The sequence below is a fragment of the Vidua macroura genome, chromosome 10, assembly GCF_024509145.1.
Source record: "Vidua macroura isolate BioBank_ID:100142 chromosome 10, ASM2450914v1, whole genome shotgun sequence".
Taxonomy (NCBI): domain Eukaryota; kingdom Metazoa; phylum Chordata; class Aves; order Passeriformes; family Viduidae; genus Vidua; species Vidua macroura.
This window is the reverse complement of record NC_071580.1, coordinates 1,019,455-1,033,893: the sequence shown is the minus strand read 5'-3', so window position 1 is coordinate 1,033,893 and position 14,439 is coordinate 1,019,455. Positions and strand designations below refer to the sequence as shown.

The 14,439-nt window shown below is 54.7% G+C and overlaps 1 protein-coding gene across 1 annotated transcript in view; it reads right to left on the bottom strand.

Moving 5' to 3' along the window:
- Positions 1-10,114: 10,114 nt before the first annotated feature.
- The window catches only part of GMPS (guanine monophosphate synthase), a 28,247-nt gene continuing 23,922 nt past the window's right edge, over positions 10,115-14,439 (bottom strand). Inside the window, exons 15-16 of the mRNA XM_053986223.1 lie at positions 12,449-12,621; positions 10,115-10,662 (exon numbers count right to left, since the gene is read on the bottom strand). Of these exons, the coding sequence (XP_053842198.1) occupies positions 10,561-10,662; positions 12,449-12,621 (275 nt within the window). The 3' untranslated portion in view covers positions 10,115-10,560. The remainder of the gene's footprint in view (positions 10,663-12,448; positions 12,622-14,439) is intronic.

The window sequence follows — 14,439 nt, the reverse complement described above, 5'->3', positions numbered from 1 at the left end:
CTCAGGCGCTCCTGAACATTCCTGCATCAACACCCACTTGCTCCTTCTCCCAGTTTTGCTTCCTTTTCCTTCCACTTACCCCGCTCCTAATTTTTATTGTCGTGACATTCCAGTTCATTTCTTACCCAAGCACATCGGCAAGAGCTCGGTTTGTGCCGGGCACTGCAGGCACCCCCACCCTGCCTGGGACTGGGCAGGGTCTCGGCCGATTCTCAGCCGGAATCCCGGCTGCTACCGAGGGGAGGGGAAGGAGAAGCCCCCCGCGGGAGGGGAAGGAGAAGCCCCCCGCGGGAGGGGAAGGAAGCCTCCCCTCCCCTGCGGTCCCAGGGCTGCCCTGGGGCGCTCCCGGGTGCGGCTCCTCGGGGCCGGGGCAGCAGCAGCCGGGCGGTTCCTGCCGAGGTTCCGATTTCAGTGAGGGTCTGACCCCGCACAGGAGATTAGAGACTCGCACGTCTAATTTCCACTAATACCAAGATCCCCTTATATTTTTTTAAAGGAGCAGATCAGATTCTGGAGGCTGCGACATTTAAGACCGATGGGATGAGAGAGGCAGCGACTGCAGGTTCCCCCTCCCGGGGGCTCCTTCCCAGGCTGAGCCCTCGGGCAGGAACGGGGGACAGGGACCCTCCTGCCACCCACACGGTCCCTGCAGCAACTTTTCTACTCTATTCAAAACACAAACAAAACCACGGTCACTTGGGCAAATTAGAAACAGGGCTCAACAACCACGCGCAGCTTGTGCTGGAGAAGTTCTGGGAATCAACAGACAAGTCTGCAGGATATTCATCTCTGCAAAGCACGAGTAACCAGAAAAATCAGACGTGCAAAGCCAAAGAGCTTTCTGTTATTATTACCATCGCAGTGGTTATTATTGCTGCCGTTGTTGCTATTGTCATTACTGTTGTTATTGTCACGATTATCACGGCCAGGCCGGCCAGCAGCGCTGGCGGAGGGCAGCGGGCAGGGCAGGACGTACCTGTGGGGCATGCCGGTGGTGTAGGCGATGGTGTACTCGTGGGACAGCTCGCACAGCCGCAGGTACCAGTTCATCTCCAGCTCCCGCAGCAGCGCCAGGCGCCGCGCCCGCTGCTGGGGCTGCGCGGCCCGCGCCCGGCCCTCCTTGCTGCTCTCGGCCGAGCTCTTCAGGGCTCTGTCCCGGCTGCCCAGGGACAGCACCGACTGCTTCCTCAGCTTCAGCGACTCGTCGGCGCTCTTGCCCCCCACGGTCCCCGTGCGTGCCGCCAGCATTTCGGCGCTGCCTCGGTGCGAGAGCGCTCAGCCTCAAATCATCCGAAGTGACCGCGGCGCTCCTTCTCCCTCTGTAGCCTCACGCCGGCCTCAGAGCTGTAATTAGAGACGTGTCTGCGGGGCTTAACCGGGAAGAAGAGCCGCAACCTTCTCATGGAGCCATCTGTAGCGGCTGCGGCGTGCCAGCGGCTCCGCAGCCGGGCCGGGGGACGGTCCCTAAAACACCACACCGGGCACAGCCCCACGCCTCTGCTGGCCTCGGACCAGCGAGGGCTTTCGCTGGAGACTTCTGGAAAACCCGTCCGGCTGCCCAGAGCCGTAAACATCGGAGGTGAAGTCACACGTGTCACCTTGAGGGCGAACCCTCGCCCACGTGGGCTGGCCCGGGCAAATTGCAGCGCGGTTCGTGCCGGCCGCGGCCCCGGAGCATCCCCGTGCCCATCGCTTCCCTCCTCCTCCTCCTCCTCCTCCTGCAGCTCCTCGGCTCGCCCCATCCAGCAGGAGCTTCCATTCTCCAAGGGGTCTGTAGGAATTTGGGGATTTGGCCCCCCCCTTAGGATGAGAACAAAGTTCCGACCGCTCCCGAGCAAGCGGTGTTTGTTAAATGTATGAAAGGGCGGACGCGGGAATCGCATTAATTCCCCTCTCCGGTCGGAAATGTAAAAGCTGGCACGGAGATTACAGCTCTAATCACAGCAGCCACTTCGGGAGCACGGGCACAGCCGTGTGCGAGAGAGCCGCCGGAGCAAAGCCCCGCTAGGACAGCGGCATGGGAAAGCCGCCGCCTCAAAAGCGCTGTCATCACCCCAAAGCACGGTCACCCCAAAGCAGGGTCACCCCAAAGCAGGGTCACCCCAAAGCACGGTCACCCCAAAGCAGGGTCACCCCAAAGCAGGGTCACCCCAAAGCAGGGCCGCCACCCCCGTGCCCCGCAGGCTCTCCCGGGGGTGGATGGAAGGGTTCCTGGGATGGGGCAAAGGGAGCTCGGGGGTCTCTGTCCCACTCCCAGCAGGTCTGGCACCAGCTCGGGATGGTTTCCCCCCCCCGAGCCGTGCAGATCCCCGAGGCTGGAGGTTCCCCCAGCCTTTCCCAAAATCCGCCCCAAGGCTCCAGGCTGTGCCGGGGGCCCTGCCCTGACCCCCAGCCACTTCCCAGGAGGGTTTGGATCCGCACCTCGCTCCGTCCTTCCCCTCCGGGCGCTCCCGGCTGCTGTCGGGTCCCCTCCCAGCCAGGTGGGACCTGCTGGGCTCTCAGCACCCCCAGCCCCGGGGACCCCTGAGCCAGCCCCAGTGCTGGGTGAGGGGTGCTGGGAGCCCAGCAGGGGCCCGTCCTGCTCTGCAGGCACACACGGCTGCTCACTGTGCTGCCAGGGGGGTTACAGGACAAAAAAAAAAAAAAAAAAAAAAAAAAAACCAAAACCTTTTTGGCTGCTTTTCCAGACAGCAGTTCCGTCGCTTTTTGGAGTAAGTCCTACAAAATTTACCTCCAACAAGAACAGGTGCTGTCCAACCTATTCAGCAGACACGGCACTAAAACATTCACCGGAAGCTTTGCAAAACTCTGGAAAACGACTCAGACTTTGAGCTGTTGAAACATTCTAGTTCTGTGCCTGATCCAACGTGTTTACCCTTAACCTTTAAAGTGCTTCACAGCAAGGGAGAGGAGTTTTTTCCCTGGAGTTTCCAGAAGCCTCCACCCCACCCCTGAGCAGTGAAGCAGCACGCCCTTCTATTGCACGTACACGAGCTGAAGCCTCACGAGATCCTTCAGGTCCTCCCATGTGGAAGTTGGTTACCAAAAGCCAAATAAAGCTCGCGAAGAGCTGCGTAAAAAGCGCATTGTGCTGCCTCAGTGTTCACCGGCCCGTGAAGCGCTCCCGGGGCTCTCAGCCAGCTCACAGGTGAATAAAGGCGAGCAGCTGCCGGCGATTTGTCGCTCTCGCTGGGGCATTGGCGGGGTGTCGCGGGCCATTGTTCCCTGGTGGCACTCGGGCCATTCCATAGCCCCGCACGTAAGGAGAGCCCGGCTCGCCTTATAAAAATTGCAGGACGATTGATTTCCTGAAAGCAAAGCTGCCGTGAAATATTGATGCTGGATCCCTCGGTTCCCAGGGCCGGGGGCGTCTCCTGGGGGGGACAAACCCCCCCAAAAACCCCTCCTGCTGCCGCACCGATGACACGGGACCGGGCTGTGATGCTCCAGGGAGCAACACTTCAAACTGATCCCTGCTCAGGGCTGGGGGCTCCTCCTGCCTTCTGTTCTCCTTCCACATTCCTTTCCTATTCCTTTCTATTCTTTTTCTATTCCTTTCTATTCTTTTTCTATTCCTTTATATTCCTTTTCTATTCCTTTATATTCCTTTTCTATTCCTTTCTATTCCTTTCCTATTCCTTTCTATTCTTTTCCTATTCCTTTCTATTCCTTTCCTATTCCTTTATATTGCTTTTCCTTTCATCATCTGTTAAAGTAATATGTAATAAAACTGTGCATTTCTAACTTGCCTGTACACTACAAATTTACAGAATCATGTTTAGGGGCTCTCTGCCTGTAGCTCATTATGAATTATAACTGATTATTATATTAATGATATGATATTATAGAACTTATGTTTTTTAATAAATTACACCAGGGTTTGAAAATGTCTCTGTCTCTTCTTAAAACGCTTTCTAAAATCTGATTTTTGTTCCAGCTGCGGTCCCCAGAGTTGGACTCACCAAATGGGAAGCACCTCCTGCCGAGGGGTGTCCCAGGGCTCCCCTCCCCCTGTGCCCTGCATCTACAGGGAATCAAACACAATCCCCGGCTCCCGGAGCCAAGGAGGCCCCGAACACCGCGGGGTGCAGAGGCACAGAACAGCCCTAAAAGAGCTTTAAAGGCCCCCAGTGCTGCTTGTGCCACTGGCTCTAAAGCAGAGCACTGCAGTGACACCCAGCCTGCAGCCCCCAGGAGCAGAGCTCGCCATTCATCCATTTTCCCCTGGCTCAGGCACCCTTTTAGCCAGACCTCCTGTTTTCAGATGTAAATAAGAGAAGCTTCTAAACCCCCTGCAGCAGCTGTTTTCTGCTCGGGGGAGCAGGAGGGAGGAGTAAATGCACTGCACACGGGGCCCCTTTAAAGCTGGCTCAGAAATCTCCCGAGCAGTTTTGCAGCAGGATGTGCCATTCCACCTCTGTGGTGGCCAACGTGTGACCCCACAATGTCACACACAGGAAGCCCCATCCTGACTTTCTGCACCACAAATTTATTTGGACAGAATGAAGGAATGGTTTGGGTTGGAAGGGAGCTTAAAGCCCCTCCAGTGCCACCCCTGCCATGGCAGGGACACCTCCCACTGTGCCAGGTGCTCCAACCCCAATGTCCAAGCTGGCCTTGGGCACTGCCAGGGATCCAGGGGCAGCCACAGCTGCTCTGGGAATCCCATCCCAGCCAGGAATTCCCAATTCCCAATGTCCCACCCATGCCTGCCCTCTGGCAGTGGGAGCCATTCCCTGTGTCCTGTGTCCATCCCTGTCCCCAGTCCCTCTCCAGCTCTCCTGGAGCCCCTTCAGGCCCTGGCAGGGCTCTGAGCTCTCCCTGGAGCTTCTCCTCTCCAGGTGAGCACCCCCAGCTCTGCCAGTGCCTCATTCCAGAGTAAAGGAATGCAGGACACACAGTCTGATCCTGCAATTCTCCACTAATTCCACAAAAACACACTCACAGTTCCCTTAAAGTGATCCCCAAATCCCCCCTTGCCCTGCAGATCCCAGGGCAGCCTCCCAGGATCTGCTCCACAAACGAGCAGCAGCTCAGCACCTGCAAGGTCCTGCTCAGAGGCTGAAGCAGAACCCCTCGGGCCGTGCCCAGGTACGGATTGATTGGGGATGTGCCTGTCAGTGACCCCTAAGCAAACAAAGAGTTTGGTCCCACAGGAGCAGAGCCACTGCCACCTCCTGATCCAATCAGCCATGGGCTCAGGCTCTTCCCAGCCCTCCTCTGCTCCAGGTAATTGGAACCCCACCAGGGAAGGGCTCATTAAGGTGTTTAATTGGGTTTAAGTGGCTCGCCCTGCTCTGGCAGTGCTCGAAGGCAGTGGATGAGCCTCTGCTCGGCCAGCAGCTCCGTGCCAGGGCAGCCCCAGCAGAGCTGCTCCCACAGCAGGGAGTGCTGCAGTCAGGCAGCGTTCGAAGCACCTCCAGGATCACTGAGAGCCCCCGTGGCAGCTCTCGGGGCACAGGGAGCAACACACAACTTCCCCAGGCCTTTCTGGGAAAGGCTGTGAGAGGATCAGAGAAAAGAAGGAGAAGCAATTCTTACCTGAACTGACTGCACCTGTTATTGTGGACATGTGCAATGTGTTGTGGAGATTTGTTAACCGAAGAGTACTTTCTTAATTAGCCAACGGTGATGGTGTTATAATTGAAGGTCCAGCTGTATCATAACTGTCTATAAAAGCAATGAGTTTCTTAATGATTATATACGTAATAAAGAGATTGCTCAACCTTCTGTAAATCTCAGAATCAGTGCTAATTATTACTCATTTGGGGATCGCCTGCTGCGACAATTGGAAAGTTTTGTACTGCTCTCTGTGGCCAGAGAGCTCCTACCACCCACCTGTAAGCCCAAATCCCAGGAGCAGCCCTGGGAGAGCTCCAGCTGCCTCCCTGAAGGGCAGCAGGTCGCAGCAGCCCCAGCGAGCCAATCTGCTGGAATTAAAAGCCGAAGTGGAAGTGGCTCTCTCCAGCCTTTTATCTTCTCCAGCAATTTCTAGATGTGATTGTAGGGCCAAAGGGCAGTCCCAGCACACCCAAGAGAAGAGGAAAATTCCTGGCTGTGTTAATTAACTCGTTTTTCCTTCTTTGCTGAGTTCAGGGAGGTCACTCACGAGCAGCTCCTCGGGGCTTGCTCTGAGTTGCACCAAGCAGCGACCACGCAAGCCGTGATGAGAAAGGGGAAAGTTTTCCCAGGCCAAGGAGAGCCCAGGCACTCAGAGCTCTCTGGAGGCACGTGGCTGTGCTGGGCAGGGCCTTTGAGCAGCTCAGCCAGCACCAGAAGGTGCAGAAGCACCCCCATGCTCTTTACTTTTCTGCACGAATTTCACACCGAAGGCTGAGCTGCTGGAGCAGAGTGTGGCAGGCACATTCTTCTCTCTCTCTCAGGATTTTTTCATAGAGGAGCACAGAGAGAAGAAGGAGAAAGCAATTTCTATTTCTGCTCCTTGTTTTTCCCATGTGGAATGTGCTTGGAGAATTGTTTACCTGGGGTGATTGCTTGGTTGGATTCTGGTGAGGATTGTTTGAGCTGGTGGCCAATCCAACCCAATCCAACCCAATCCAATCCAATCCAATCCAATCCAATCCAATCCAACCCAACCCAATCCAACCCAACCCAATCCAATCCAACCCAATCCAATCCAATCCAATCCAATCCAATCCAATCCAATCCAATCCAATCCAATCCAATCCAACCCACCTGTGGCTGCACTCTCAGAGAGGGGCATGAGTTGTTAGATATAGTAGCTAGAAAATAAGTATGTAGTTTTAGTATCTCCTTTAGATAGTATATTAATGGATTATAGCATAGTTATAATAAAGAAATCCTTCAGCCTTCTGCACTGGAGTCACACATCAGCATTTCTCCCCACCAGGTTCACCTGCAGGTACAATAGCTGAGCAGGTGGCCAGCAGTGGATTCCCTGCTGGGCAGGTGAGGGCTCCCAGGACGAATTCAGAATGTTCATTCAGAATGGATCCTGTTCCTGGCCAGCCTCCTGTGCCTGGGGGATTGTGTTTGGGGGTCTGGCAGAGCCCCAGCTCTGGCTGGGAGCTGCACCCACAGCCTGGAGCAGACAGGGGACACGGAGCTGTCCCTCCACCCCACAGCCCTGTCCCCACCCCAGCACAGCCCCGTGGTGGCATTGCCATGGCAATCAGCATCACACAGGGACTAAAAATAAACCCCAGCTCTGCAGAGCCCAGAGATCATCCCGAATGGCAGCCCTGACTCAGCCACCCCCGAGCCTGGGGGCTGCTGGCTCCCTGTTCTGCCCATCCCAGGGCTGCTGCTCAGCTCCCCTGAGCTTTTCCTCCAGCCCCGGGCTCTGCCACTGACAGTGCCCAGGAGCAGGTGGGCATCACTCCAGTGCTCACCCAGGAAACCTCCTCTTTTCCTCTAAACCCCCCAAATTCCCCCAATTCCCGTTTCCTGAGCAGCATCCCCCCCCCTCCACACCACGGAACCCCAACAGCTCCAGCCCTGCAAAGAGCAGCTGGGCCCTTGGCAGTGACCTGTTCCAGGTCACCTTGCCCAAATTGTGCCAGAATCACTGCAAGAGCAGCGCTGGAAGCATTTCCCAGGGGATAAAGGCTGCTCAAGAACATCATTCCTGGGCAGAACCCCCACAGGAGCCACCGAGGCAGAGCCACACCCTGTAAGGAGCAGACACCCTTCTCCTTGATTAACCCACAACTCAGACCCGGCTCACCCCAAAGCTTCATTTACCCCACAGTGGTTTTTTCCACCCTAAATAACGTGGGAAAAAAATGAAGAAATCCTGCAAGCAGCTTTATATTGATCTCTGTATTCCCAACCACTTGGGAAAGGAGAAATATCCTCTAAAGGGGCTCTTGAGCAGACATTTAAATCAATTACATCCATAACAACAGCTCGCTCAACCCAAAATACGCTCCTATTCGTAACATATTTTTACACATAAGCCCTTGAAAAATAAAATTTAAAAAAATCACACCAAGGTTCAAACATAATATTTTTATTTGTGGATAAAAATTAAGGCTCACAGTACTTTATCATTTCACAAGCAGAAAAATGTTAAAAATTGAGACTGATGGGGAGTGGCCCCGATACAAATTCCTCTAATTGCTGACATGTTTTACTGAAGACTCGAGGTGAACCATTGTACAGGGCAGCTACAGGTGTTAGTTTGTAAACTAGGTGCTAGACAGAACCGGCTCTTAAGAAATGTGAGCAGAGCACGACGTTTCTCTCCACGCTGCCCGTCCAGTGCACAGGGGTGGCACAGAAACACCCAGGAGTGCTGGGATGAGCACACCAACGTGCCCAGAACAGCCCAGCAGGGCTGAGGGGCACAGACTCCACTCCCAGAAGACATTTGGATTCACAGGGCAACAGCCTAGAACGTTCACTGTCCCACTTGCTGAGCTCGGGAAGGGCAGGGCGTGCTCCCAGCTCCAGGACACGGAGGGAGCAGCCCAGGGATGGTGACAGCGCACAGCAGACACGGTGCCCAGGCCAGGATGCTGCTCCAAGGAGGGCTTTTCCAAGGGTGCAGCCTGCAGGGAACTAAAGGCTGCTGCCCAGGAGAGCTGCAGGGGCTGTCCCAGCTCCCCTGCAGCCCCCAGCCCTCACTGGGAGCACGTTTCACCCCTCAGGACACAAACTGCAGCTCCAGCTGCACAGGGACAGCCTGGGCAGAATGCAGCAGGGGCTGGGCTTCAGAGCTCTCTTGTTATTTGCATTATTTTTAGTGATTCCTTCAGCTTTGCTTGTTTGCTGTCAAGGCAACACAGCCGTGGCAGCCTGTTGCTGTGAGAACTGAGGGGGTTCTGCCTCTCACCAGAGATTCAGCTCTTGGCTCTGCACCCTTTGGAGTGAGATGCCGCCCAGAAATGACAGCAGCTGCCCCCAGCCTTTCCTGACCAAACCTAAATTGCACAGGAACTGCACTGGGGAGCTCCCTCGGAGGTCAGCTTTTACCTGCCAGGGCAGGTGCTGCCCCAGCACACACCCAGCTGCAGGCTTTGAGCAGGCACAGAGCCCATCCTGCGGGGAAGGAATCGATAATCACCGACAGCACTGCAGCTCAGGGAGGTTGTGACAGCCGTGGGTGCAAATCACCACCCCCGTCTGGAGAGGAGGTGACTGACTTGTCAGTTCAGCTCAAGCTGCCCAAGCTGCAGAGCCCTCCTGGAGCAGGGCTGGAGGGGAGGCAGAGCCCCCCACCCCAATTCCTGCCCCCCCACGTCCCCAGCAGCCCTGGGAGCACCGGCTGGGACACGCCACCTCCTCCCCCTGGTGCAGAACACCCCTCAGTGACACAGGCAAAAAAACACATTTACGCCAGCCAGGCATTTCCTGGGAGCAGAAATTTCCAAACCCCATCTCCATAAGCTGTAGGCAGGGAATGCAAGAACAGGAAAATGCGTGCCACCAAAAATATAGAACAAACACTTTCAATGTTATTCCAGTTCACAAATCCAGGCAAGGGCAGAGAGGAGCTACAGCCATGAAATACTCCATGTTACTGAACAGCTTAAACCAAGTTTTTTTACCCCATAATACTACAGCGATCTCACAGCTGAACAAAACACAAGTGCTTGAACTGAAAAGCCAGGGGTAAGAGGGGTGGGCCTGGATGCACATTCCAGCTGCCCCAGTGGGGGTAGCAGCAGGCTCCTGGAACCTGCTCAGGTCAGAACCCAGCTGCTCCTGTCCCGGGACAGGAGCCTCAGGTGGATGGAAATGGCTTTGCCTCAAGACTTCAGAAAGCTCCTGTCCAGCAACCAAATTATTGCTTCACGACCAACAGCAGAACACGAGTGACAGGAGGGGCTACAGGGCTGGGGAGCCCACCCCGAGCAGGGCTCCACAGCAGCACCCAGGATGATCCTACAGACCGAGCTAAGCACAACACGCCCCAAAAACCCCAGTCAGAGCAAAGGTGTAGACAAGAAACCACCGTCAGGTGCAAGGGAAGCACAGCCCAGGAGCGCTGCTGTGGCCCAGCAGGGACAGACACACGGACACAGCAGTGCCAGCACCGCTCCCCCTCGCTGCCGTGCCCCGGAGCACAGGACAGGGGGACACAACACGGCACACACAGCCACGCCACGACTCGGCAGCACCCTCCAACTCCGTTTGGCAAAATATTTATTTATAATAAATCCGTCCCAAAGCGGTTGGTCACAAAGAATTAAACTCCTCTTACATGGCTGGGCCGTAACAATGCTTTTGGTAGAAGTAAATAAACTGCCTTCTTTTTACACAGTGTACAAAAACAAAGAGACACCGAAATGACAGGAAACAGGACACGGGGGAACTGGGGGGGCACTGGAGAGACAAAGGCAAAGCAGAGGGGCCTGGCCTGGCAGCGCTGCCACCGTCATTTACCCGTAGAGTCCTCAGCCCCACGCCGCTCTCATCCCCAGCACAGCTCTGGGCTGCAGGTGATGCTCCAGGAGAGGAATCCGATGCCGTGCAGCAGCTCCAGTCGCTCTTTCACAGTACTGCATGTCAACACTGGGAATGGTTTCTGATATGGTTTAGACTGCACACAGTACTTGGATAGGGAACAGTTCGTTACTCCCACTCCGTGGTTCCTGGGGGCTTTGATGTCAAGTCATACATCACCCGAGAGATCCCGGGGATCTTCTTGATCTCTGCCACCATTTTCAACACAACCTGCGGTGGAGGGGAAACAGAGCATCAGGAAAAAGAAGTGTGTGAAACAGGCCTGATGAAAATCACCCCGGAAACGCCGGCGGGCGAACTGCTGGCACCAGTTCTGCTGGGCACCAGAGCCTGCTGCCATCACACACTGCCAGCAGGCACCAGATAAAACCAGCTGGAAGAAAACCTCTGCTCTCCAGTGAGAGTCATCTTCCAGGGCTCACAGTTAATCCATGTTAGCAGCAATATTCCAGGGGAGGATCTGATGACCCTGAGAAGTTCAGCTGCCTTAAAACCCCCCCAGTTCCCAACACCACTTCCATGACACGCTGTTCTGTTTACAGAGAAAGCACAACTTAACACTGCATTGCTCTGCATAGAAAAACTTTATTATTTCCCCCATAAACATTAATAAATAACCTCTATTACTTAGTCACCACACTACTACCTAGCCTTAAAATGACCATTTTTCATTTTCAAGAATGCAGGGGTTTTGTTTGGGGGTGGGTTTTGTGGTGTTTGGTTGTTTTTAAACACAAACACTGAGGTCAAATGAATCCTCATTTTATACAATGGCATAGTCGTTCACATGGCAACCTGAACTGTTCTTTGCATGGATAGGCTGCCTGAAAAGTGGAGGACTTCAATTATATACAATTACTAGACAATGCTCATATGCTCCTAAAGTGTGTTTAAAATCAAAGGTTAATCCTACTCCTACAGTGCATTCCCAGAGGAGCAAAGTACTGGACTGGACATGGATAAAGTTAGGTGGAAAAAAAAAAGCTTGAACCTGACTCTTAAAGTCCTCTTAGTGACCTAAAGAGCAAACAGGACACTGAGATGTTAAGCTGCAAGCTCCAGTAAAAGCAGAAGTGCCAAACAAAGGCAGTTCCCAACGTCAGGAAATTTCCAATTACTGATGCAAAAATTAATTCCAAATCTCAGGAATGGCTGGGGGTATTCTTCCTTCTTTCACCAGTGGCATTTTAGCTCAGCTCTGCTGGAAAGCCTTCAAGTTTGTCATACCCACCTGCCGGCCCCTCCTTTTCTTAGATTTTCTTCCCAAAAGGCCACAACATTCTAATGATTATTTGTAACAGAGAAAAACCAGCAAGTTTTTTGGAGGTGAAGGCAGTGGGGGTGGGAGGGAAGCTGCAGTGAGCAGGGGCTGAGGGGAGCATTTCAGAGCCCAGCACATCCCTCTGGCTGCCCTGGTGTCTCCAGACCCTGGCGGGGGGCTCAGGGACCTTGGCACCAAGTCAAAACCACCTGTGGCTTCCATTTTAGCTCGTGGAAAAACATGCCAACTCTGTGTGAGGAATTACAAACCACAAGGGTTTGAGTAGTGTGATATTAGAACTAACAAAGGGTGGAAAAGTAGAAATTTGGGTTTTTTAGAATGGGGTTCAAAGGGGTACAAGATGGAGGAATTTGGGTGTGTCCTGACCTTCTTCTCCTTCTTCTTGCCCTCCATGTCTTGGTGTGATGGTGACACTTTTCTATTGGTTTAAGGCAGAGATTCACAGCCTAACACGGGTGATAGGAATTGGTAAAGGAATTGTAAACACACACACACGGAGTTTTGAGTGTGTAAGGTGGGAGCCGCCCAGGGCTCGGGGCAGACTGCCACGGCCTCCTTGCTGGGCAGAGCTGGGCAGGTCAGAGAGAGGCAAGAAGAAATAAACAACCTTGAAAGCACAATGGGATGCATTCCAGACCTCTCCTTTGGCTGGGGGAACAAGGAGTTTCCCACTGTGGGGGTCTCACCACGGACCCTGAGAGGAGCAGGCCTCACCTCCTCGGGCACCTCGCTGCCCGGCGTGGCGGCGACGCCCGTCATGAAGTCGCTGGTGATGAAGGGCCTGATGACCACAGACCTCTGGCACGAGGGCTGCTTCTGCAGGGGGTCCCGGTCGAAGTGCAGCGGGGTCAGGATGATGGGCATCTGGCTGATCTTCCCAGCAAAGCCTGCAGCACACAGGGGCACACGCACCCGAGTGATGCCAGCGTGGCACAGGGCCCGCCGGGGCTCCCAGTGCTGAGCCACGGGCTGCTCCCTCCATCCCATGGGAGCTGCTCCTTTATCCCATGGGAGCTGCTGCCTCCATCCCATGGGAGCTGCTCCCTCCTCCCATGGGAGCTGCTCCCTCCATCCCATATGGGAGCTGCTGCCTCCATCCCATGGGAACTGCTCCTTCATCCCATGGGAACTGCTGCCTCCTCCCATGGGAGCTGCTGCCCTCCTCCCATGGGAGCTGCTCCCTTCATCCCATGGGAGCTGCTCCCTTCATCCCATGGGAGCTGCTGCCTTCATCCCATGGGAGCTGCTGCCCTCCTCCCATGGGAGCTGCTCCCTTCATCCCATGGGAGCTGCTGCCTCCATCCCATGGGAACTGCTGCCTCCATCCCATGGGAGCTGCTGCCTCCATCCCATGGGAGCTGCTCCCTCCATCCCATGGGAACTGCTGCCTTCATCCCATGGGAACTGCTGCCCTCATCCCATGGGAGCTGCTGCCTCCTCCCATGGGAGCTGCTGCCCTCATCCCATGGGAGCTGCTCCTTCATCCCATGGGAGCTGCTCCCTCCTCCCATGGGAGATGCTCCCTCCTCCCATGGGAGCTGCTGCCTTCATCCCATGGGAGCTGCTCCCTTCATCCCATGGGAGCTGCTCCTTCATCCCATATGGGAGCTGCTCCTTCATCCCATATGGGAGCTGCTGCCTCCTCCCATGGGAGCTGCTCCCTTCATTCCATGGGATCTGCTCCCTTCATCCCATATGGGAGCTGCTCCCTTCATCCCATGGGAGCTGCTCCCTCCATCCCATGGGAGCTGCTGCCCTCATCCCATGGGAGCTGCTCCCTTCATTCCATGGGATCTGCTCCCTTCATCCCATATGGGAGCTGCTCCCTCCATCCCATGGGAGCTGCTCCCTCCATCCCATATGGGATCTGCTCCCTCCATCCCACAGCCCGGGCTCACAGCAGTGGTGCAGCTCTACAGCTGCAAAGCAGCACTGGGGGCACTGGGAGGGCACTGGGCAGGCCCTGGCACAGGTTCCCAGAGCAGCTGTGGCTGCCCCATCCCTGGAAGGAGCTTGGAGCAGCCTGGGATAAGTGGAAGGTGTCCCCAGGGCCTGGAACAGATGATCCCTAATGTCCCTTCCAACCCAAACCACTCAGATTCTATAAATTGCCACTTGAGATGATCCTCAGCCTTTGCAGGCACACAGAAAAATCCCAGCTAATCTGTGTCATCCCTGTAATTAACTGGGAATCAATGGAAAAGCCACTTTCCTTCCCACATAACATAAAATCATGGGGTTTTATCAGTCCCCATTTCAAGCCAAATAAAGAGATACTCCCAAATATTTCAAAATCTTTGAAATATTCTTTGAACAGTCTTTGAAACACTCAGGAGAAAGCTCTGCAGTATCCCTGGCTGGCGGTGGGCAGGTAACTCCAGACAATCACATTTCCCTGACTTTTCCACATCTCCTCCTCAAAGGCAATGCACAGCTCCCCAGTTTCCCTATTTCAGGGAGCTGAAGGTCCAAAACCTGAAGGAGCTCCAGGTGTGTGGAGCTCCTGCTGCTCAGGCTCCCTCCCTCTGCCAGCCCTGGCCTGAGCTGCTCACAGGGAGGTTTTCTCACTAAACCACAACTCCAGGCTTATTTTTAGGAGCCATTCATTCACACAGAGCCAAGTGTCACCAAAAGTTAGCGAGACACAGCTACAGCTTTACCAACAGTGTTATCTCAGCCTTTTGAGGTTAATTCTGTACAAATCC